Source organism: Tenebrio molitor, chromosome 1 (genome assembly GCF_963966145.1).
Source record: "Tenebrio molitor chromosome 1, icTenMoli1.1, whole genome shotgun sequence".
NCBI lineage: Eukaryota > Metazoa > Arthropoda > Insecta > Coleoptera > Tenebrionidae > Tenebrio > Tenebrio molitor.
In genome coordinates, this window is record NC_091046.1 from 45,317,441 (window position 1) to 45,340,465 (window position 23,025).

The 23,025-nt window shown below is 39.3% G+C and overlaps 4 protein-coding genes and 1 non-coding gene across 6 annotated transcripts in view; 2 read left to right on the plus strand and 3 right to left on the minus strand.

Moving 5' to 3' along the window:
• Nucleotides 1–1,746: 1,746 nt before the first annotated feature.
• Nucleotides 1,747–1,819, minus strand: TRNAR-CCU (transfer RNA arginine (anticodon CCU)). The gene has a single exon. It is a non-coding gene; the product is annotated as a tRNA-Arg (tRNA).
• Nucleotides 1,820–3,328: 1,509 nt separating this feature from the next.
• Nucleotides 3,329–15,056, minus strand: LOC138138034 (LIM homeobox transcription factor 1-alpha-like). 2 transcript variants are annotated; one of them, XM_069057723.1, is made up of 7 exons: nt 14,042–15,056; nt 8,524–8,704; nt 5,448–5,665; nt 5,200–5,396; nt 4,992–5,115; nt 4,733–4,912; nt 3,335–3,654 (listed from the first exon to the last, which is right to left on the minus strand). In XM_069057723.1, the coding sequence occupies exons 1-7, from the start codon at nt 14,043–14,045 to the stop codon at nt 3,443–3,445; spliced, it is 1,116 nt and encodes a 371-aa protein (XP_068913824.1). In that variant the 5' UTR covers nt 14,046–15,056; the 3' UTR covers nt 3,335–3,442. The 2 variants fall into 2 exon arrangements, with proteins under 2 accessions (XP_068913834.1, XP_068913824.1); XM_069057733.1 differs by lacking the exon at nt 14,042–15,056 and having other exon boundaries at nt 3,329–3,654; nt 8,501–8,702.
• A 99-nt stretch (nt 15,057–15,155) lies between these two features.
• LOC138138074 (proteasome subunit alpha type-1-like) lies at nt 15,156–16,263 on the plus strand. The gene has a single exon (XM_069057813.1). It carries the CDS (start codon nt 15,258–15,260, stop codon nt 16,086–16,088), a length of 831 nt encoding a protein of 276 aa, XP_068913914.1. The 5' UTR covers nt 15,156–15,257; the 3' UTR covers nt 16,089–16,263.
• Nucleotides 16,234–17,366, minus strand: mRRF1 (mitochondrial ribosome recycling factor 1). Its single transcript, XM_069057827.1, has 4 exons — nt 17,045–17,366; nt 16,859–16,996; nt 16,591–16,801; nt 16,234–16,541 (listed from the first exon to the last, which is right to left on the minus strand). Exons 1-4 carry the CDS (start codon nt 17,250–17,252, stop codon nt 16,301–16,303), a joined length of 798 nt encoding a protein of 265 aa, XP_068913928.1. The 5' UTR covers nt 17,253–17,366; the 3' UTR covers nt 16,234–16,300.
• A 254-nt stretch (nt 17,367–17,620) lies between these two features.
• Nucleotides 17,621–23,025, plus strand: part of LOC138137767 (discoidin domain-containing receptor 2-like) — a 213,298-nt gene continuing 207,893 nt past the window's right edge. Inside the window, exon 1 of the mRNA XM_069057332.1 lies at nt 17,621–17,776. The gene's annotated coding sequence lies outside the window, so the exon portion shown is untranslated. The remainder of the gene's footprint in view (nt 17,777–23,025) is intronic.

Consider the following 23,025-nt stretch of genomic DNA (forward strand, 5'->3'; position numbering starts at 1 on the left):
GTTTCAGAACCCGGTTCGTTATTTCTCCCGCGAAATTTTTGAATAATGGTTTATCAATTGGGTGCAAAACAACTCAATATTTTTGGATTCAATCGTTAATTTAAAAAAATAAAATAAAATTCTCATCACCGCTCTTTTCACCTAAAAAATGACAGTGACATCGACAAAAATTGACAGTTTACATGAAAGTGGCAAAAATTTCTTAACATGGGCATGGCCTGCTTCGACTACAATCATTGATAATAACCCTGTACAAACTGTCTATAAAAAAACGTATATCAAGAGTCCTGTGGAATTATGCGGCTCTATAGTTTTATTGTGTCGAACTATGTCGACCCGTTGAAGCCGTCAAATCAAATGTCAACAGTCAAATGTCCAATTATAAATCTTAGCGTCAGTTATGAGTTCGACGTCTCAGTTGTTTTGTTTGTGGTTTTTTTCAGTTTTTCTATATTATAATTACGTTTAATCTTACACCAATCTTGATCAAAAACCTGTCATTAGTGGATTTATATAACCTCTCTTTTTCTATTTGGGACCACAATATGCTATAGAGCGGCAAAAATCAAATACATATATTCTAATTCCACAGGACTCTTGATATATCGCGCTTTCAAATGAAATCCTGAGTAGGCGTTGGAAAAATTAAACCGTTTAGAACAGTGTAAAGTTTCAATTTCCCGCCGTTTATGTTTAATTCAACATGTTTGTTTTCAGCAAAGGGTGCCCTTAGCTATTTGCTTCGAGATTAGGAATCGTTAAGATATTCTATTTTTAATGTAAAACATTGCAAAGAAAGAATTTTTTGGCTCTAAATTTTAGGTTAGCTGTCAACATGCTCCAATTAATCTACGCTTTAAAAAAGCACAACAACTGACGGTTTCCAACGCCTTCCCAGCCCAGGATTTCAATTGAACGCGCTATACCTACGCTCTTTTACAGACACTTTGTAGCAGAGAAGTTTTGTTTATTTATTATTTTATTCATTAAATCTAATGTTTTCTTATTTAAAGTTTATTATTACCGGCAAATTATTTATAATATTCTTGCTTCTTTAATATTTGGCAGTTCATCATTATTTTCCCTTTCACTCAAGAGATGAACTTGTAAATATTTTTCTCTGGGGAAATTCTTCTTCTCGTAGATTGTATAAATATAATAATAATTATTATTATTATCTATAAAATGTATAAATCAATTTATATTTAAAAAAAAAAAAAAAAATTATTATTATTATCTATAAAATGTATAAATCAATTTATATTATTTTTCAGTTATTTCTGATGTTTCTAATCTCTTATCTAAGATTTCTATTACTCGAACACCAAAAGATAAACAAACCAATGGCAGGAGAGCAAAACAATTATATTTCTTTTTCAAACAGTCATAATAAAATTATTGTTATTAATTGATTATTATTAATTTCGACAATTCTAATACAACAAATCCACCGTATAGTGAAATGTACGCCCTTATGACACTCGTTTTTATTTGCCCAAATGGATATGATTTCGATATTTGGTTATTCTCCCAACTGCCCTATAATAAAGCGATTATTGCAGTGCAGCTGCAGTCGCTGCAACCACAAATTAATTACCAATTTCTGTACTCCGCACAACCCCGACACAATCGATTTTTTTATTGTATTTATTTATATTCGATGCAGTCGGTTGTTATGAACAACGAAACACTCATGCTTGTTCACAGTTGCGACAAAAAGGGTGTTTTAGGTGAAAAAAAGTGAACTACCCCTGGTGGGACTCGAACCCACAGTCCCCGGCTTAGGAGGCCGATGCCTTGTCCATTAGGCCACAGGGGCTTCAGCATCATAGCTTTTCCACCCCGTACTCAAATAGCTCTTCGAATATAAACTTCAATTGAGAAACTTGTGATCAATAAAACAGAACATTTTAAAATTTGATGAAAATGATTCGAATTTTGTAACACAGTACGGGGTTGTTATAAATGTTTTTTGAATCGTATAGTTGGTTGAGAAATACTGAAAATGATAAAAATGTACATATTGTTTTCAAAGAAAAAATGTTTACTACTTACTAGAGTAACTAATGTCCTGCACGAAACAGTCTTGAAAAAAATTGTTGTTTTTTTAAGCAACTCAGAACATCTTAATTAACACTTTGATAAATGACAAACAATGAAAACTGCAAAGTGACAAGTGTGAGCTGTCAAATGTCAAATTTACAAATCTAGAAGAAGCGGCAAATCTTTGTGTATACACCTTAAATCACAACCAGCTACGACGTAAGGAACATTTATTTTTGTAATAACGCTGTGATAATCAAAGCAATTTTAAAATAGTTAATTTTTTATTTTATGAGCTCGTGTGTTTGTCAATGACTCATTCAAGTCTGCGTAATTTAAAAAATACATTTGTTTCGTTATAAACATTCAAAAGCTTTGCTCACGTCCTTCGTGATATTTTAATAATTTTCTTTTGGACTTTGATTTGAATAACAGATCTACAGTTAACCCAGGTCGAGCAGTGCAAAGAGAGCAAACAGCAATTCGGAGTGAAAATAGAGCGCAATAATAGCGAGACCTTGAGCTTACGACTTGGCCAGAGCACGAGCTTATCCAAACAATGGTAATGATAATGTCGCACACTATGAGGTCGTGTTAGCATTAGGTAATATTCGATTATTGAAGAGGGGTCGCTATGGCAAAAGCAACGAGAGGAATTACTGTCAAACATTATTAAAGCTCTAATGCTCGGCAGTAATCAGCGCTCCTGCACCTTAGCCAGGGAATTACCTGACAATGTTACACAATATGTGCTTTTATGAGATCAGAGCGGCATCCAAACCCCCACTTCGGCGCCAGATGGGTGCCACCTTAATCCGTTAAACGTTAATTAAAAAAGATGCGTCGAGCTTTGCGCCACTCGGCCGCGCGGATTTGCGTCTCGTTGAGACGGTTTGGCGGACGAGTGGCGGCGGCCTTATCGGCAACACTCGTGGATTTTTCAGAAGGCGAGATAGGGTCGATAAGGTATCAGTGTGAGAGCCGCCATCTTCTTGCAGGTGTATATTATCTGCCCTTGGGAACCCACACCTGAATCCTCACCTGATATTCTTGTGTTTACCCGTTTAACGTATTAATAAAAAAATTAACTCATTGTTTAAACACCGCTGTTGATTTTAGTATCGGGGCGGATTGATGAATGAATTTGGGCAAATAGCAAATACGATAAAATAGTCGTCCTGCCGCCAAAACAAACACGCGACCGCACTCTTCGAGCGCGCTAAATAAATACCACTCGCGAAATATGATTTTAATTAAACAGCATCGATGGCGCTTTTAATTAAATCGGGACGGGACAAACGACACTACTCTTACTTTGTCTCTTTATTTATTAATACACATCGAATAAAAAGGGAGTTGCGGTGGCGACCGGCGGAAGTTCAGTCTTGCCGGAGAGCATTCAGGGTTCGATCATGGTGTGCTCCTCTTCGGCGCAGAAGTACGAGTTCTGCATCGAGTAGAGGCGGTCGATGGGGTTCAGGCCCGGGTTGGCGTGCGGCGGGTTCTGGTGGGCCATGGGCGGCGTCATGAACATGCTCGCCTGGCCGGAGTCGAGGGACGAAGGAAACGAGATCCCCATGAAGCCGTCCCCGCGGCGCACCTCCCCCATGCCTGCAAAGATGTTTCTCTTTCCTTGTTGTCAACAACATGTACAAAAATCTTGAAAAGGGAGAATTAAGAAAAAAGAATAAAAAAAAGCTTGAAGATGAAGGAAGAATATCGGAAAAAAAGAATGAACTAGAACAACGGAACAATAAAAAGAAAAGAAATAAAATATTTTAGAAATGTTAGAAATAAAAATAGTAGATTGTATCATTAAGAGTAGAAGTGAGTCTTTTTGAGCTAGGCTCAGAGATTGAAGAGCGAGATGAAGTTGAGGTCGGCAACTGGGCGAAGCACGAAAAGACTTTCTACTCTGAATGATATTATAGTAATTTATCTTCAAGCGGATCACACAAAAAAAAAGAGAATTGTTACTTAAAATATAGAAATGTAGAAAAATAACAAAAAAGATAAAATGAGAAGTTATTTATATCCAGAAAAAAAATTCTTATCTGCAAAAAAATTAATTATAAAAGAAAGAGAATAAATACATACAATGAATTCTTACCCACAGGGAAGAAATAGTTTCTAGAAAATCTGAAAAGATGGATAATAAAACAGAAGTAATAAGTAAAATAAATAATAAGTTAAAAAATAAATTAATGAATATCAGAAACAATAAAAAAAAAATGGAAAAATAAAATCATGAAAAATATTTAGAGCAGAAGAAAATCGGCATTTAAGACAAAGAAAAAAGGAATAATGAAAAGTTGTTGCCAATATTTAGAATTAAAATAATCTCCAGTAAAATAAATAGGAAAAGAAAAACAGGAAACAATGAAGAAAATAAATTCTTACCCACAGGGAACAAACGTCTTTTAGAAAGTCCGAAAAGATGGATTATAAAATAGAAATAGTAAATAAAAATGATCACAAGATAAAAAAGAAAGAACAAAAAGAAGATAAGATGGATTTGAAGAAATATTTGGAACAAGTTATTGCCTGTAAAGGTACTGTAACGAAATAATAATGGAAATTGTTTCTAATTAATTATAAAATAAAATTTATTTTATTTTAAAAAATATTTGCAGTGGAGCAGAAGGAAAGTGATGAATAACAACAAATAAAAATATGTTGAAATGATTACTTGAGAAGGGGTGCACTGGCAGATTGTTGTTGGTCTTAAAGAACGCTCCGTCGTCGATCTCCTCCTTGATGGCGAGAAAGTGCTTGCCGTCATTCCGGGGGTGGAGAAGGGCGTCGCCGTCCCCGGGCGTCGTCTCCGTATCGCTACAACTGTCATTGTAAAATGGCGTCGATCTCGGACCTGTCGAACGACACCGCACAATTAAAACCCCAAATAACCCCATCCCCTCAATGAAAAACAAATCAAACCGTCTACTCGCTTTGTTCCTCCTCCTTGACGGCGAGCTTCTTGTCGTCGTCGGCGGCGTCCTTGCCCCCCTTGCCGTCCTGTCGCGCCTTCTTTTGCATCTTCTTCATCTTGGCGCGCTGGTTTTGGAACCAAACCTGTCGGAAACGATGCGATTACTTCCGGGCGACGTGGCAAAAAAAGCAAAGGGGTCGCGTTTCTTCGCGAATAGTTTCGCTTACTTGAACTATTCGGACGCTCAGGCCGGTATCCTTGGCGAGGGCTTCCCGAACTTTCCTGCAAGGCTTCGGACTCACTTCAAAAGACGCTTTGAAAGCCCTGCGTTGCTGGGTGGTCAGGATCGTGCGGGGCCTCTTCGGCCCCCGTCTCCCGTCGTGGGCGCGGCTCGAGGGCAGCAGCTCGTCGCAGATGAACTCTCCTGGAAAGTGACGCCGCTAAGTTACCAGAAGGTCTTCGGAGACGCGTCTACCGTGCCCGAACCCCTGCATCATCTCCACTTCTTTCTCGTAGTCGATCCTGCAGAAGAGCTGCCCTTGCTTGATCACGTAGAGGTCGCCCTTCTGCAGCCGAATCCCGCAAACCACGCACACGAAGCACCGCAGGTGGAAGATGTTCTCGCTGGCGCGCATCACTAGTTCCTCGGGGGCGATGCGCTCCGAACACGCCAGGCATTTCTTCACGAACAGCCTAAGAACAAATTGGGGTGGTTTCATTTACGATCGCATAGGCGAGGGCTGAATCATGCCCCATCGGATGGGTTGCATATATTAATTGTGGGGTCGTTTGCGTTGCGACCACACGTGCTACGTCACCATTGTCAAACGACAGCTTGTTGGGAGCCAGAGGCGCCCCATAAATCCTCCCCCTGTCGCATTTTGTTTAAATTATGACACCATCACATAAATAATTCCACCACCAAATTACAATTTAAACGCAAACCCAAATTTTGTGTGGATCGCGCACGCGGGGTATTCGGCGTGATGATTTCGTGAAAGGAGTATCTTTCGGAAAGTATTTCGGATTGATTTCACCCTCTCCGCCACTGGCTCGGCGTTAAAAAGCCGCGAGGGTTGCGCCGCCGAGAGTCATGCGGGGGTTGCACCGGAGTTGTGCAGGTGTCGAAAAATATTAGCCGAATCCCAACGAGAAGAACCGACAGGTCCTGCGCCGGATTTAATTTCGTCGATCTTGAACGCAAGAAAAGTAATTAGGGAATTCACACGCCATTGATCAAAAGTTTCGGAGCAAAAGTTAAACAGAGCGGGACGTCGTCTTGTCTTTGACAAAAACTCATTTCTGGAACTTTCCAACTTGCCGTCGAACTCTCCAAATATTTGCCTTCGAGGCGAACGTTGCCTAAATGACATAGATATATTCGGGGGGGCGAAGTTTATCCGAAGAACACCGATCGCGGAGCCGCTCGCATTCTTCACCTGGAGAATAATTAAAATTGTTCCGCCGCTACAATCGACGAGAAGCCGCGGTGGGCGGGCGGGGGCGGCGGCCCTTGTCAAAACCGACGATCTCACGCTCCGGTGGAGGCTGGAACGGAGCAATATTTACACAAGAACGACACACGATGTTGACCGGCGACCGTCCAATATCCTGGCCCGAGGCGGCGGCGGCGGCACGTGACCGCCCGGCCCCACGGCCCGCGGAGGCCCCAAATTAGCTGCCGGCCCGATTTCGGTCAACAAACGAAAAATTCCCATTTCGACAAATATCAAACAAACCAAGAAACATGCACAATTTTTTAGTTTGCACCGACGCAAGTAACGGGCCTTCAAATTAATTTATATTTAGAGCAACCTGTGGAAATTCAATTGTTTGCAACATTTTTCCAGCGTAGAAAATGACACAAGAAACGTCTGACATTTTAACGAAATAAAATTAGGTTAGAAAATATTTTTCATTTTTGTAGTGCATTCTCCCCTTCACGGAATATGACAATATGAAATTGGGGAAAAGCTTACTACGTAACCTGTGTAACTCCGGAGAATAATTGGTTACCTACAAAAATTACTTTACACTGTTAACAGAATTAGAATGTCGCCTACGCCTACTCTAAGTATATATTTATTTGAAGGCCCGATATTATTTCGGCATTTTCTTTTATCCATTATTGGAGGCAAAAAAAAATAACAGCTTTGTATGAAGATTCATATTCTGCTAGATCTGAAGAAGTTGTCCGAAATTTTAGTCTCGCTGTCAAATAGTTATTTCTAACAGTAGTCAGTAGTTTTTTTTTTAATTTAAATTTCTAATCATAACGGTAACTAAAACACTGTTTCTTAAGTGAATAACCATCTTAATATACAAGGTGATTCGCGAGTAATAATGAGCCCGGCGGAATTGAAAAAATGCAACCCACAATACATTTCTAAAGAAAACCAGGATATAATTAAAACATCTAAGTTTTCTTTTGAAATGGATTGTGGGATGCATTTTCATTTTCAATTGTATGTAGAGAAAAATACTTATTACATAAATATCGATATTAGTAAAAAAAAAAATTGTCCATACAAAAACATTAGCAAAACATTTCCTGTTTGTAAATTAAGAGAAATGATTAGAATCTCTTTTTTTAACAATAAATTCACTGCCATTGTTCGCAAACCAAACGTAACACAGGGGCCAAACATTTCTAAAAAAAATAAAAGTTGCTATCATTGCCTTCCCTTAAAAAAACTAGTGTCAAAATTTAAATTAATCTTTCTCAAAATTAGAGCATCAGAGTAAGCACGTTTGCCGTCACTATTATCCCCGTTGTGGCCGGATTTGATTTTATCATTACAGATATTTTTATCAAGTAATGATAATTCCTCTGAAAGCACTATTTTATTACATCACTGACCGAATGATGATTTTGCTTTCCCAGTACATAAAATTATTATTACTACTATTTATTAGATGTGCTGTGTCATTTTCCGGTATTGTGTTTTTTTTGGCCAGGTTCGCATTTTCGGTATTCCAATTTGGGCGAACGTCGATTCCCTGTTATGAAAAACTCGAACTCCAAACGACGTCTTTATTGTTATTGTTGTTTCTGTTGTAAATAAAGGAATGCCGGGGCTTTGTTCTCTCCGGGGTTGAATGGAAGAGTTTCTCGGGGGCTCAAATAATATAAACCATGACACGCGACTGTTCGGGAACATATTGCATCGGGGGAGGTTGGCAATATGCTGCCTGCCGCTCCTCCACGATACTTTTAATCCCGTGTCACACATACATGCAGGGGTAAGCTCACCGGCGTCGCCCCAGAATGCACAGAGGGAAACCTTCATTGAGATATATCGGAATCTTATTAAGATCCGTAATGGACCCTTTCGAAGAATTAATTCCGAGCGCGCATATTAAACTCGCAAGATTTAGGATAGGTCCGGGCGACGGAAGGTCACGTCGCTGATAAACCCACATTGTGGTTTAGCTAACGCTATCCGAAACGTCACTTTTGATCGGAACGGGATGGGCGGAGTCACGATTCGCGTTGAAGTCATACGGGTTCGACACCACGTGACGTACCGTTCTGATGCTTTGGCACTTGCCTGTCGTAGTCGAGCTTGCAGTAGAGCTTGGAGTCCTTGACGAAGCATGTGTGGTGCAGACGGTCACCACAGGCGCAACACTGCACGCAGTGCTCGTGGTAGGAGACGTCCATTATCCTCAGAAGGAATCGATCGTTAATGGGTCTGCAACACATGCCACACAACGGACCCAGTCCGGCTGCTGCAACAGAAAAAATCACAGATCGATCAACCCAACAGGACGAGGTCCACACCCACTGTCCGGACATTGTGATTTGACGAAAGTGCCAAGTCTAATTGTGTACAAATCGGCAGACGAGAGCCACCTGCGGTAAAACTTCATCAATCTCCGGCTTTAAACTCGGCCTCTGAATACGTTTAGCAAATTTAGGGGTGTTAATCCGGAGCATAAATCTATTGTTGCCTGTTTAACTCTTTAAATCGCGATTTCATGCAACGTCATGCTTATCAGTGTTTAGCGCACCCTTCCTCGGGGCTGGCTTAAGCGTGTGGTGGCTGCTAAGCTACTCGCGACGTTTATTAGGCCAGGGAGTAGAAAGAGTGGTCAACTCGTGCACGAATTAGGTTATGCTTTTCTAAGTTTGAGGTTATAAATAGCGTCAATGTCTAGTGCTTTGTTGTCAGTTTTACTAGTTTGCCAAGAAGAATACTAAGAAAACATGTTACATGTTATCTTCATTCCGCATGTCAGGCGCTTTAGTGACGGAAGTAAACAGTGTGTCCAACGTTAAAAAATAAATCATGGCCTCCCATTTTGCCAAAATAACATGAACCGTGTTTATACATTTATTTATTTTCTTGTTGTTATTTTTTTCATATGCAACTGTGCAAGCCACTATGGCTTCCACCATCTCTGGCAACAAATGTGTGGATGTTGGACTTTAGTTCGAGCGGGGCCGAATCGGTGGTGAAAAATGGCATTTTGAGTTCGCCGCCGCCGTCGTGAAAATTGTTCGTGCGTGCGTAAACATAGTCCGAATATTTTATCAATTAGACAGTGCAGTATGCTGGGGTTGGGGGTAAGGGAGCTAATAGGCAAAGAGCCGAATAATCGGATCGTAGGGGGATTATTGGGCTTAACTGAAGCGTGATTAATTGATTCATATAGCAGACAGGACTGTTATTATTGCGGGGCGTAAATAATTCGGATGGCTTACAGGTGATCCGGTCAACTTTCACTCGCTTTTGCAGAAAATGACAACGGTCAGGTGGAAGGTCAAGGTTCAATGTTTAGACACAACATCTCGTCTAGGAAAGAGATCTTTTGGTTTCAAATTTTAAAGTTGTTACGTTACAAACAAGAAAATGGGAAATATAATTTAACTTTAAGCCCCTTTCTTACGTTGGCAAATAGTTACATCACTAGTCACTAAATAAACAAAATTAATTGTCTACATCATCTATCAATGACGCGTTAGTAATTGTTTCTTGGTAGTCAGCTCCTTGATCCTCGCCAATACTGTAGAATTTAAAATTTTAAGACATTTTTAATTCACTTCACCAATAAATAAGTCAAATTAGATGAAGAAGAATATTGTTTCACTTATGTCAACTACAAGAATGCATATTATAAACTTAATTATGAGATTTACCTCTTGAGGCATTTCGCATTTTTTTTAAATTTTTTTTTATCTGAACAAATTTTGTAAACCAACAAACAAGATCCTGTATTTATAAACCTTCCATATTTTTTTATAGTATGACATATTACGTGCAATTATTTTAAACTGATATCTCAAAATAGTTATTTACGAACCAAGTGCGGGAAGACCGATGTTCCCGCATGAGCGCATTTTCTAAAGCACGAGCGACGAAGGAGCGAGTGCCTTTAATTAATGCGCGAATGAACGGAAGATATCTTCACGCAAGTGGTTCGTACAATATTTTTTGTACGAAAATTAAATTAATTTTTTTTGTTTTAATAGATACATTAAACATAAACGAACATAAAACCAAGTAGGCAGTGATCTTTGATTATTGGAAACAATTGCTTCACTTGATATTTCAATTTTTGCAATAATTTGTGAATTTTGTAGGAACAATTTTCAACGATTATAAATCTTTCCGTAATTTTTTAATGGAGAAAAAAAATATTAGTGTGCGAAATCGATGTTCGCGCACTACTATGCGGTCGCAGGCCATTTTGAAGCACTAATGCGCGAAATCGACGTTCGCGCACTAGTGCTTCAAAATCATCCAAAAAGCATTCGCACTAGCGCGCGAAAGTCGATTTCGCGCACTAGTGCTTCAAAATCATCCAAAAAGCATTCGCGTTTTTGGCCATTCTGAAAATAATTTGACTTGATAATAATAAACTCTGGTTTACAAAACGCCATTTCTTCAATTTGGACGATGAAAGTTTCGTTCGTTTAAAAAAATATTGTGAAAATATTGCCTCGTGCGCGAAAAATGTCTTCTCGCACTCATTGGGAATCACGCAAAATAAGCAATCTTCACCGGTAAAATTACTAATTTGTTTGGAGTAGTCTGTTCATTTGTGAACGTATGTCTGTATTGACGTTTTGTTCATATTCGAGAGTTTAATTTTAGATAAGTAAAGATAAGCGTGTTCCAAACCAAATCGTGCCAGTTTTTGAACACTCGTCATTTTCAAGATTTAAGTTTGCGTTTGCGATATTTTCGATCTACTAAAAAAATTACTTCAAATGTGATGGTTAAGTATTTAACCTCCAACAGTCGAAGCTGACCTCTTGAGTGTTGTTTTTCTAATAAACTTAGATAGATAATCTCGTTGGCGTAATATTTAGCACCATGATCCACAAAAAATGTTGCGTGTAGGTGAAATCGATTAATTTTTAAAAATCCTGTGCAAAAGAAATGTATTGATTGTGTAAGTTAACTTTTTCTCAAAATAATGGCCTTGATACTCGTGTACTATTTGTATTGTATTGTACTCGCGGATAATGGCTATTAGGTACTCGCTCGGATGAATTCACCACTCGCCTGCGGCTCGTGACACAAAATCATCCTCACGAGTAATAGCCATCATTGGGGCGTATTCTGTAACTGATCCGCTAAATTTTAAAGGGCGTTAAATTAAGTTGTCATAGCAATGACCAATCATGCAGGGCTTCAAATTTTAAAATTTAAACGACGCTAAAATTTTAACGCCCCTTTAAAAATTACAGAATACGCCCCATTATCCGCTCATTGAATAATACATACATATATGTATCTACTATTTTCTACTACTGATACAGAACTACTATATTTTGCTACTTTTAGTGCGTAAAATATTTGTTTATCTACTTTGCGTTACTAATGGGCTCATCATTATATCGAAAACGGCTTAATAATGAATCGTATTATTAAACTGTTTTTTTAAATACAGGTCTTTGGACTTATTCGGGAGAAGATTCAATGTTGCAGCAGTTACCGATTCAACTACATCTTCTGGATTATCTAGAATTTAGATGCTGTCTTCTTCGTCACTGACAGTTTATCGGAACAAATGTGAAAAGGTGTACAGAGCCCACTATTTTATGTCCAATTTTATAATTGCGTTAAAAAATGACACGTTAAGCAAAAATGCGTGAAAAAATGAACGCAAATGAATGAAAAAACTTGTGCATTTAATAACGGACGCTAAAAAACTTTATTATTTATTTCAATTTGGGATTGTGCAAATATGTACAGTTGCAAGTATGTAATAATTTTTGGACGTTAATGACGCAATGGAAAATGTTTCATTATAAAATGGTCGTAAATATCATAACCTGACATGATGATGTTGCATGACATTAATTACCATTTTTGGACAATTTGGTGACATGGCATAATCAGGCAGGGTTTTTTTTTAATTTGAGACGATCTAACCAAATTTTGAAATGACATTGGCGACCAAAATTTATTGCTCGCGACTGTACATGCACCAAATCTGGGCTTTAGAATTTTTAGATTTGCGTTTTGAAAGAAACTACTACTTTATGCAGTTGTTGCATAATGTACTGCATATTAAAAATGTTTGTAAAGGAAACAGAAACAGTTTTTTCATATGGAATTTTGTGACATTTTTCTTGTTTTCAATATTGTAAGTGGCATATTAAAACAACAAGATTTTCTTGAGTGTAACGATTCTTTAAAATATTTTCTTTCCAACTACAATGCTTGAATAAAGTTTTTGTCGTTTTCTACCACAGATTTAGAAAAAAAATTTTTAGGTGAATATTGATTATTTAAAAAAAACTGTATCCGTGGTAAAATGTATACAAAGATTTGGGAATTTCTATTTTCGAAAAGGTTTGAAAGTCTTTAATACTTTTGTTTCAAAACATGAAATTAAAATTCTGAAGCAAAGAAAAGTAGGGTAGATTTAAATCCAGTTATGCAAAAAAATCATTCAAAATAATAATAAAAGTGGATGTTTTCAAGGAATCCGGCCTCGATGCCGTGTCTCCTTTTTTAATAAATAACTTTATGAAGCAACTAACAACCAACATCATTATCAGATTCATTGATCCTTGGTATTTTACTCTTTTAAGAGTACAACAAACTTTAAATTAAAAAAAAAAAAACAGTAATTAGTAATTTATTCCAAAGTGAGTTATCGCGTAGCATAGTCAACACTATTTAATTTTATTAAAAAATTAATTGTGATTAAATTTTTACCATTTTTAGCTGCAGGTACATGACATTTAGTACCTAGTAGATTTTAATACTTTTTCAAAATTTTGCAAATTGCAGCTCTACACAGTCGTTTTTCCAAAATATATTTTTCCCGTATCAGCACCTAACAACGTTTTCAGGACAAACACGTACTCCTCAACCCCCAGCTTCAGCCCAAACGACAAAACGATAGCTTCCAGGTGCACCCACTGGTCTATTTCCGATGTCACGAGGTCACCCATATGAGCTTCGTCGGTGACAGGTCTATTAAAATTTTTCTGTTTTGGGGACAATTAACAAATCGACACGCTGTCAAATAGTTGACTTCTGTGTACCCAGCCATGCCGGAGGTGTCGACGTCTCGGACAAGCTATTATGTGTACGGAAACGTTCAAACTTTACACCGAATTTATTCTTGTTCTGGACTGTTAGCACCTCCGCTTAATTAGTTTCCAGGCGACAACTCAGACGTCGTTTCGATACTTTGCATTTTCAGTTGAAATATAAAATTGTGTTAATGCCAAGATTTACAACTCTGGAATATGTGGAAGTAATATGAACGTGAAGGATTTATTATGGGGAAAGTGCCAAATAGAAACGAAGAAATCATTTTAAAAACTGACAGACGCAGTGACGTTGCGGCTGCTTCCATAATTAATTAATTTACTGCCATACAAAGCAAAATAAAAAGATAAAATTCCTCGATTTGCGATCTTGAAAGTACGAGTACTGCAAGCATTTTTTTGGGAGCGGTTTGTGCTTGTTTTTAGTTGGAATGCTGCGAAAAAACAACTGCCGAGTATCGACAAAAGTGCAAAAAGCGCATCGCACTGCCACTTCCTGAAAAAGCGTCTACACAACGAAAAAAAGCCAACATCACATAGAACTTTACCCATTATTTAGGCAAAACTGTCAAACCGGAAGTTCCAAACAATCGATCAGAAGTGAACACAAACTAAATGTTTATTTAGAGCTAATCAAGTATTTAACAATCGAATGAGTGGTCCGCCATGTACTTTGCCACGAGCTTACACATGCATTGCCTGGCCCTCTAGCGACACTTTTCCGCACTCCGGCCATCCCTACGCGGGGGCGGTACCGGATCGGACGTCGCGACGCCACGCCCTCGACGCCTCGCCCCCGACGCCGCCGCCGCCCGATCACTCCGACAGAAGGGCTCGAATAGGGCCATCAGCACGCGGACTGCTGAGATGACATTTTTTCCCATATGCCGGCAAAGGGGTTTTTGCTCTTTTTTCGGTTTGCTTTCAGAAATGGATTTCCTGATGCTCCCAGTTATGAAGAAAAGACGGTTTATCATTTGTTCACAGGATTGGTCCTCGAGTCGGGAGTTATCCAGGATCCAGTCCTGAATTATCTGCAAAATCTTCCGAGTCATGACAAAGATATTAACTTAAAGTGATTTGTCAGATAAAAATCTGAAGATTTACTTCTTCAAATTGTTCCCAATCAAATTAATGTATGTTCATTAAACTTCTTCAATAAATTACTGCAGTAACACTCATATTACTTCAAAATTAATAATTTTTCTTGCTATCTTTGATGAAAGAAGTGAAATGGGGACTTCTCATGCATGGATACCAGGTTAAAACCGATACGGATTTTTAATCCAAACTTTCTAAAATTAAGAAATTAGTGAAAAGATTCAATCAATATGTGTTAAATAATAACAATTAATTAAGGGAAGCTGAAAAGTGTTTTTAGATTGTAGCCGGTCCGTCCCTGTTGTCATTTTGAAAAACCCTCTGTGCTGCCACCTAGCGAATTCAGTTTTAACGGAAGGCAGTACGCTGTAATGGAAATTAAGAATTGGCGAATACAGATTCATGTAATGTTAAATAGTCAAATTTACAGTAGATATTTTGTAATAATAGTAAAATTTGAAAGGTTTTTGATATTCAAAATAAGAAATTAATGAAGAAATAAATGGAAATATTTTTTTTGAAGGCGCCCTCTATCGATCTGTCATTAAGGTAGGCTGTCAAATTTCTGCTTGTCATTTCGTGTCTGTCAAACTGTGTAAGTGACACAGCAGTCCGGGGTTATAAACAAAAAACCGGGTAAGAGTTAAAAAGTCAGTGTTAGAAATGTTCCGCAATCAATACGACAGCGACGTGACCGTGTGGAGCCCCCAGGGCCGCCTCCACCAGGTGGAATACGCCATGGAGGCGGTGAACCTGGGCTCGGCCACCGTGGGGCTCAAAAGCAAGACTCACGCCGTCTTGATCGCCCTCAAAAGAGCCTCCTCCGAGCTGTCGGCCTACCAGAAGAAGGTGATCAACATCGACGACCACATCGGGATCACAATTTCCGGTCTGACCGCGGACGCCAGAATCTTGAGCCGCTACATGAGGACAGAGTGTCTCAACTACAAGTACTCCCATGACACGCACTTGCCCCTCAATCGCTTGATCAGCCAGCTAGGTAACAAAATGCAACTATGCACGCAACGCTACGACAGACGCCCCTACGGGGTGGGGCTGCTCGTGGCCGGCTACGACGACCAGGGGGCGCACATCTACCAGACCTGCCCTTCCGCGAATTACTACGACTGCAAGGCGATGTCGATCGGGGCGCGCTCGCAGAGCGCCAGGACTTACCTAGAGAAACACCTGGATGAGGTGGCTTCAGCATCTCTCGAGGAGCTGATTAAGCACGGCTTGAGGGCGCTGCGCGACACTTTGCCCCCAGAAGTCGACTTGACCACCAAGAATGTCTCGATTGGATACGTCGGGAAAGGACAGAACTTCAAGATTTTGGTTGAGGACGAAACGGGACCGTTCTTGGCCATGATTCAAGGGGAGGAGAGGAGAGGCGGCGGTTCGCACGAGTCGGCGGGGCCTCTTCGCGATGACGCGGGGGACCAGGATCAGGGCCCCAGGGATCCGGCTCCTGCTGTAGCGATGGATACAGAATAAGGGGGATGAATTGGGCTGACTCATTCAAGAATTACCTTTCGCCTTTTGTCAATTTAACTGAGCTGGTGCCGTGGCTGTCTACGATTTAGGCAGCCACGGCACACATTCACAATGGACAGTTGCTAAATGTATTCTCTTCAAATGATTAATATTAATAAACAGCTTTTTAAATTTTTTTTCTCCAAATTAACAACCAATAATTCTTAACATAATTAATCTTTTCCAATCAACTCCTTCTGTTTACTTTCGAGGATTTTCTCCGCCTCTGAGATGAAGCCGTCAGCAATAGTGATAACTTGCTGTTCGAAATTCCTCGCCGTGTCTTGAGATAATTTGTCTTTTTTCTTCAATGACTTCACTTGCTTGACTTGGACATCACGAATGGAGTCCCTACATTTTATGAACAAGGTTTTCGCGTTTTTCGCCAAGTTTTCGCGATGCTCTGTTGTAACCCTGGAACATTCAGACTAGTTCTCAAATATTTCAAAACAGTAAACATTACTTAGGAACAGGGATGTATAAGGTTGTACCATCTTGTTGGGGATTCAGATTCATTCCAGACTTTTCAATTGCTTTTAGGGCTGCTGGAATAGCCTGGGGGAACACTGACATGTTCACCACCAACATCTTAGGGTTTTTCCTCACAATTTGCGCCAGTTCTTGCAAAGTGTGCATTTTCCCATCAAACTCTATTGGAAGACCTTCAATTGAGCCTGCACTACACATAGTTATCAACAAATTAACATTATTCTAGATCTAAATTTCACTACCCGCATTTGTTCTAACTGACAAATGTTTCAAAAAGTCATTCTTCAACAAATCAAGCGCTTTCTGCATTTGGTTTTTAAGAGATTCCACATTTAGTGCTTCAGACAGTTCACTTTCGTTGATTGCAACTTTACTCTTGCCTGAAAAACAACAGTTACAAGTGCACTCGTAATAACCAATAAATTAACCTTTTTCCTTCTTTTTATCTTTGGATTTTGCATAATGCCTTGTTGGAATTACAGTCGACGTGTTTTTCTCACATAATGCATCCCTGGTAACAACTGGAATTGCGGACAATTTCTCGACGTGATTTTGACATTTTTGCCCCAAAGACACGTAACTCCTGTGAAGTGCAACGTAATTAACGTTCCTCGCCAAGATTCTGACCGCAAACATGTCAGAAATTCTAAATCTCCACTGAATATTCAAAAATGATTTAAATTTATTTATAACCTAAAAGCGCCATTTAATGTCACAAAAGCAGGGATGCCAACCTAAAGCGTCGAAACTCGAAATTCACTTAATACAAATAATCAAGTAGGCAATTGTTTTTGATTGACAGTTTGAATCGTTCAGTAAAACGTGCAAAATTGTTCGCAACAATAATTTGCGAATTTGTGGCGTTCTAGTGTAGTTGGTGGCGAATTGTGAAGCTGGTTTGAATTTATTTATCACGTAAAAGCGCAATTTATTGGAATAGCAACAGCTGTACCAACCCCAACACTTTGAAAAATCGAAACAATCAAGTTGGCTGGTTGGGGATTTTTAGTTGACATTTTGAATCTTTCAATAAAATGTTACAAAATTGTTGGCGAAATTATTTTGCGCATTTGTGGAGTTCTCGTGCGAGTTGTGTTGCATCTTGAAGCTGTAAAGTAAGCGCGTCGATGATGTTTTCCCAGAATCTACAAGATTTAAAGGTAGGTGCGAATTAGTCTTGCCAGATGAAACTGTCGAAATTTTGATATTGTTCCTGCATGCAATCTAAAATGATTCGAAATCAGAACATTTCTCGTCGTAGATTCTTGCAAATCCACTATTTTGATCCATCAAGAATTACAATTGTCCTAAATTGTCATTTGCACCTTGCAGTCCTTGCATCAAAAATTTTGCAATATTGCGGAGGTGCGCGAGGGGACGTTTTTGCATGAATTATTTATGACTTTTTTTATCATGCCATAACCAAAAGCTTCATAATTTTTTCATAAGAACACGCGAGGAGGAGAAAACAAAAACAGGATCATTACGAAACTAATGAAATTAAAATGTTTACGGCAAAAAGCGATATTTATCTACATTATGTCAGTCTTTCCTTTTATTGTAATTTCTTTATTAGCTCGACGATGTGAAAAAGGTGCCGCCCCCATAAAAAAGATTGACTATGATGTTGAGTGTAGGTGTAGATAATAAATTTCGAATATATTACTCATATTTTTATTTAAAATTTTCGGCCAAATGCAAATAAGGATATTGAATTTCATTATCTTTTTAAATGTCGGCGAAATATTTTTTAAATAAACGACCACACAAGCTAATAATTGTGGCCATCATCGACCTAAATACTTTCAACTCCACCAGCGATAAAGAATGATGTTTATGTGGTAGAATTTAGAATTTTATGGAGCCGTGCGAATACTCCAAACAGAAGAAAATTAATCAACTAAAAGGACCACCCAGTCACAATATTGTCACAGATTATTTTTGCATACCTACTTTCCTACTTAACTTTTGCGGTGAGGAAATTTTTGAGAGCAAAAACGCATGAAGGTGATCTATCAAACAGTCAATGTCTTGGAGATTTTGTATCATATCTTGTTCCACCTTACCACGATTGTCGCCCACTCTATTTTGCCGAATTAATCTTCGTTGGTTGGTTGACGTAAAGCATGCGGCCACATAAATAAGCAATACGGATGTATTTGATTGAGGACAAAGCTAAGGGCTGGGTTGGGTTGGTATGTGCCGAAAAGGTCAGAACATCTCATTTGTTATGTATGACCACATGTCCTACCTAAATTATATTGTCAGCTGTGTGAAAAACCGGACCACATTCTAAATTCAAAGGCGAAGTGGTCTCACAGAGACGATTCAAGTCTCCTAATACGCCACACCACTCACAATTCAACAGTGATCGTTAAAAATCACGTCTGCGCTCGATTCAGCTTTCTGATGCTGCAACAACAAGTAGTGATAATGAGAGAATTTTTGCAGTGGTGCAGGTGCAGCAATTAAAACGTCAAACGAGGGTTCGCTTCTCATTGCCTCTCGTTTGCAAAAAGTCCACAATTTTCAAGATGAAAGCGATCCGCTCTTTATTAAATCCTGCAATTGCGAGTTCCGTTGTTGTTTTTTAGTTCCGGTTGCGCGACAGAAACAATTCTCGACTCTCGAACCGTAATTGTGATGTCGAGATTTAAGAGAAACAAACGATTTGAAACTTTATACATGTAAATAACAACCGGAAAAGTTTTGCGGAGTGTTGCAGCTCGGTTCGGTTTCGTCTGTCATTTTCCCGATGCAAATTTGCGAGTAATTGGTGCAGCTTTTATTAAAAATAAAATAAAAATAAAAGAGAAAGAGCGAGGCGAGGACGTGTGATTGAAAATTTCAACCGATATTTGCGAGTATGGTGGGGTGCCTACGTGAAATTGTAATAAGGAAAAAGAGAGGGCGGTCGGTGAAGGCAATTCTCTCCCGAACAAGTTTTTTAACTCGAATTCCCTTAAAGTTTTATATTAGAATTTTATGCATGATTAAATTTTTAAAGTTTCGGCGGAGTCGAGACCAGTGCTTCGGGTGAAACGGCAAATAACAACAAATTGACAACAAGTATTTCGGTGCAGTATTTAAATTATTTATAGAGATGGGGAAAATGTGCACTTTTAAAAGTTGGAGCTCGCTTTGTGCACCGACAAAGTACGAATTTATCGCAGTTTTAGAGATGCAAGAAGAAGTTTAATCAAGTCGGTCGTTTATTGGCGCTTGAATGGTCACGTGGTTAAAACAAGAGAATGAAGGGCGACTTAATCTGTCAAGTTTTTTTTATGTACAAAGTGGTTCAAAGTATGAGACAGAGAAAATGCTCAATGAATTGTGAGACATTTCAATGAAAACTTTTCTTCTTCATGCCTATCTGTCGAATAAATATTGGATGTTTATTTAACCTCAAAGTTGACGTTGAAGAGTCGATTGTGAACGCACCACTCGTTAATCTGCAGAAATAACCAAAAACCCTTCTATATTTAGTCTAGTCTTCTTGAAAATAACGCAAAAAGTGAGGTTAGATTTAAAAAGCTGATCTGTAATCCGTGGTGCGTTCACAATCGACTCTTCAACGCTTACTTAAAAGAACACTCGATATAATCAGTCAGCTTATGTCTGCTGACAGCCACTTAATTTCGTTAAAAAAATTAAATTATCCCTACTTGTTTGACAACAAAGATCTACTGTATTCTATCTACTGTATTCCCCATCGTGCTAATGTTTTAAATGTTTTTTTAAATATTTGCTTATATGATCAATACCACTTAAAAAATTCCTAGCTTTAAAAACTCTCGAGGTACGTTTCTTTAGACACCTTTCGTTGCCGACGTTGACGCAACGAAGCTCGTGAGAAAATTCGGCGCCATAACTGCACACCTTCCGTCCACTTTCCTTTTATTTTTCGGTTGGCTTGCACGTAGCGGAGCCGTCGTCCTCTCGAACCCGCCGAGTCACCCAGAAGTCGACGGTAATGTATTCGAGGTGCGTGAAATAAATTAAGCGGCGTCCAAACGGGCCGAATATAATTATCCACTTGTCGATGTAAACACGGTGAGCGTTATCGTCCAGATCTCGATCGATTTCCCAGACGGCAGGACCGGATGGGGCCGAGAAGAAGAAGAAGAGCCTAGAACGGGGCGCCACGTTCTGGACGTGTCCGCGGGGAGACGGCCCCGGCTCCACTGTAATTATGCGGCCTCGCCGATAACCTAACCAGCTTATAACACCCCGTTTAAACAACGAGTAATTACCGTGGACGCGACTTAAGTGGTCGACGGTCACGCACTCTTCACGCCCCACAGCCTGGTTAGCATCTAAATACCGCCACGTCTTATTGCCACCTTATCATTATTACACACCGTGCGAATCTCCCAAGAGCCACCTGCGGGACCTCTCTTGTCCGCCCCTAAATCATGACCGAACAAAAAAACCAAATCGCGAATCTCCCGACAGCTTTGTAATTTCGGTACGGTTTTGTTTCAGCAAAGTACCAAAAAGAGATAAACGATGATGTACCGGTTTAGAAATTATGGAAAATTGGACTCAAATTACCGACGTAATCGTACATTTATAACGTTACAGATTTATTCTTTTTCATTTGTTAATGTTGCGTCTTTGGCGGTGTGGAATCAGCTACTGGTTTTCAAACATCATTACTTCTTGCATTTTTGCTCGATTGCATCGTTACTGAGGACGTAATTGTGGCGGCGCTTCTTAATTTACCTGTTGCCACCTAGCAGTTTTCTTGTAAATGCGGTGGACTTCTTGCTTTACGTTTTCTTGTACTTGTGCAGTTGGATAATTTATCTCGGGAATGCGGTTTTTAATGAGGGCTAACAGATATTGAGAGACTGTTGAAATGTGAAGATTGATATCTCTTGTGGTTGTGGTCTCCGGCATCAAAAGACCATTCGGGGACTTGCGGTGCGGTTTGGGATTTCTCCAATGATTTAACAAGAAGCGCAATTATAAAAGCCATAGAAAAATTGGATGATTTGGAAATCGATAGGTAGGCAACCAGTAAAACACGGATTGGCGGTAATCTAGCACATTTACCGAACCACTATTCTGATTGGCAAATAATGGAACGGTTTGTGTAACTCACACCATCTTTCTCTATTTTTTTTTTGTCCTCACTTGTTCAAATTGATGAAACCAGATAGGTCGGGGATTTTGACGAATGTGAATGATACGCATTGATTAAAATCAACCGCATTAATTATCGGCAACAACACGAGATGAGGTTACAATGTTCATTTGGTTGAAATGACAGATATTAATCCATCCACATTTGGAACTGCGTCCAATCGCTCAGGCAAGCATAACGCAGCGTCTGCACCGAAATTGACCAACGGTGTGTGTTCTAAATTAAAATGTCCCCTTGTGGGGTTCGTCCGCAACTCATCGAAAAGAATTTTACCACCGAAACTGGTTGCTCTTTGCCGAACAAGTGGAAATTTGACGGAGTGAAACTGGAGAGCACAGCAACTCTTCGTACCTAATTAGGTCGTATCGTTTCATTCCGAGCTGCAGTTCCGGGACGAGCTGGGTTTTTGCGCGAGTGCGACAGGAAGATGTATGTTTGTAAATAAAATAAACGAGAGTGCGGAGGAAAAACTAAAAAAAAAAATGGCGCGGTGAAGGCAGGCAGGATAATGAAATTCTCAAGGAAATTGGTCGGTGCGGTTTTCCATCGTTAATATGGTGATTTATAGAGGGTACGTGCGTTATACTTTAATTAAAACGTTTTTTTTCTCGTCCTTTCTTTCTCTCGTGTTGTGGAGGAGGGTCCGGACGAGACGTAACAGATCCGCAGTTATCCTGTCAATCTCGATTTAACGTCAATAACTCGCCTATATAATTATAGTATCCAGTTTTTAATCGGGCTGTGTACACATGCTATCATTAAAAGCGTTATCGATTTTTATTATGGGACAACATCAGAAATGTTGGTGCTATGGTACCCCTCAATTAACACCATCGACCTTTAATAAATATCTCGTCGGCAGCGGTTTATGACGCGCAGGGGAAAGTGGAACAGGGAGGAGGAAAGGTTCGGGTACAACAAGTAGAAGCAAATGAAAACGTGTCAGATCTTAGGGTAATAAAAGATAAATGAGACATCGTACAGTAATTGTTGGTACGAATAAATATTTAATTCGTTTTATTTCGGATGTTTTATTTCTGGTCATCGTAGCAGCCTTTGCACTTCTGGCAAATGATCTTGATTTTTGCTTCGTTTTGGTTCGTTTGTCGTCGGGCAGTTGCCACTCACCGTAACTGTATTGCCACCTTCGTCCTCAAAAAAGTAAGGCTCGATTATCCTTTGTGATGTTACGCCGCACTAAACCATGCCCTTGAGGGGGTGCAATTCAAGTTGATGGATGACCCTTGGATTCTCCCTGCT

Bases quoted from the DNA above. Each gene is read 5' to 3' on its own strand.
- LOC138138034 (XM_069057723.1), bottom strand. The intron at 5,666-8,523 runs GCAAGTGCCAAA...ATTTGTTCTTAG, and splicing joins TGCAAGCTCGACTACGACAG to GCTGTTCGTGAAGAAATGCC. The intron at 5,397-5,447 runs GTAGACGCGTCT...GTCACTTTCCAG, and splicing joins GATGCAGGGGTTCGGGCACG to GAGAGTTCATCTGCGACGAG.
- LOC138138074 (XM_069057813.1), top strand. From the start codon at position 15,258: ATGTTCCGCAATCAATACGACAGCGACGTGACCGTGTGGAGCCCCCAG.
- mRRF1 (XM_069057827.1), bottom strand. From the start codon at position 17,252: ATGTTTGCGGTCAGAATCTTGGCGAGGAACGTTAATTACGTTGCACTT. The intron at 16,997-17,044 runs GTTAATTTATTG...GTTGTTTTTCAG, and splicing joins AGATAAAAAGAAGGAAAAAG to GCAAGAGTAAAGTTGCAATC. The intron at 16,802-16,858 runs GTAGTGAAATTT...TGTGTAGTGCAG, and splicing joins GTCAGTTAGAACAAATGCGG to GCTCAATTGAAGGTCTTCCA.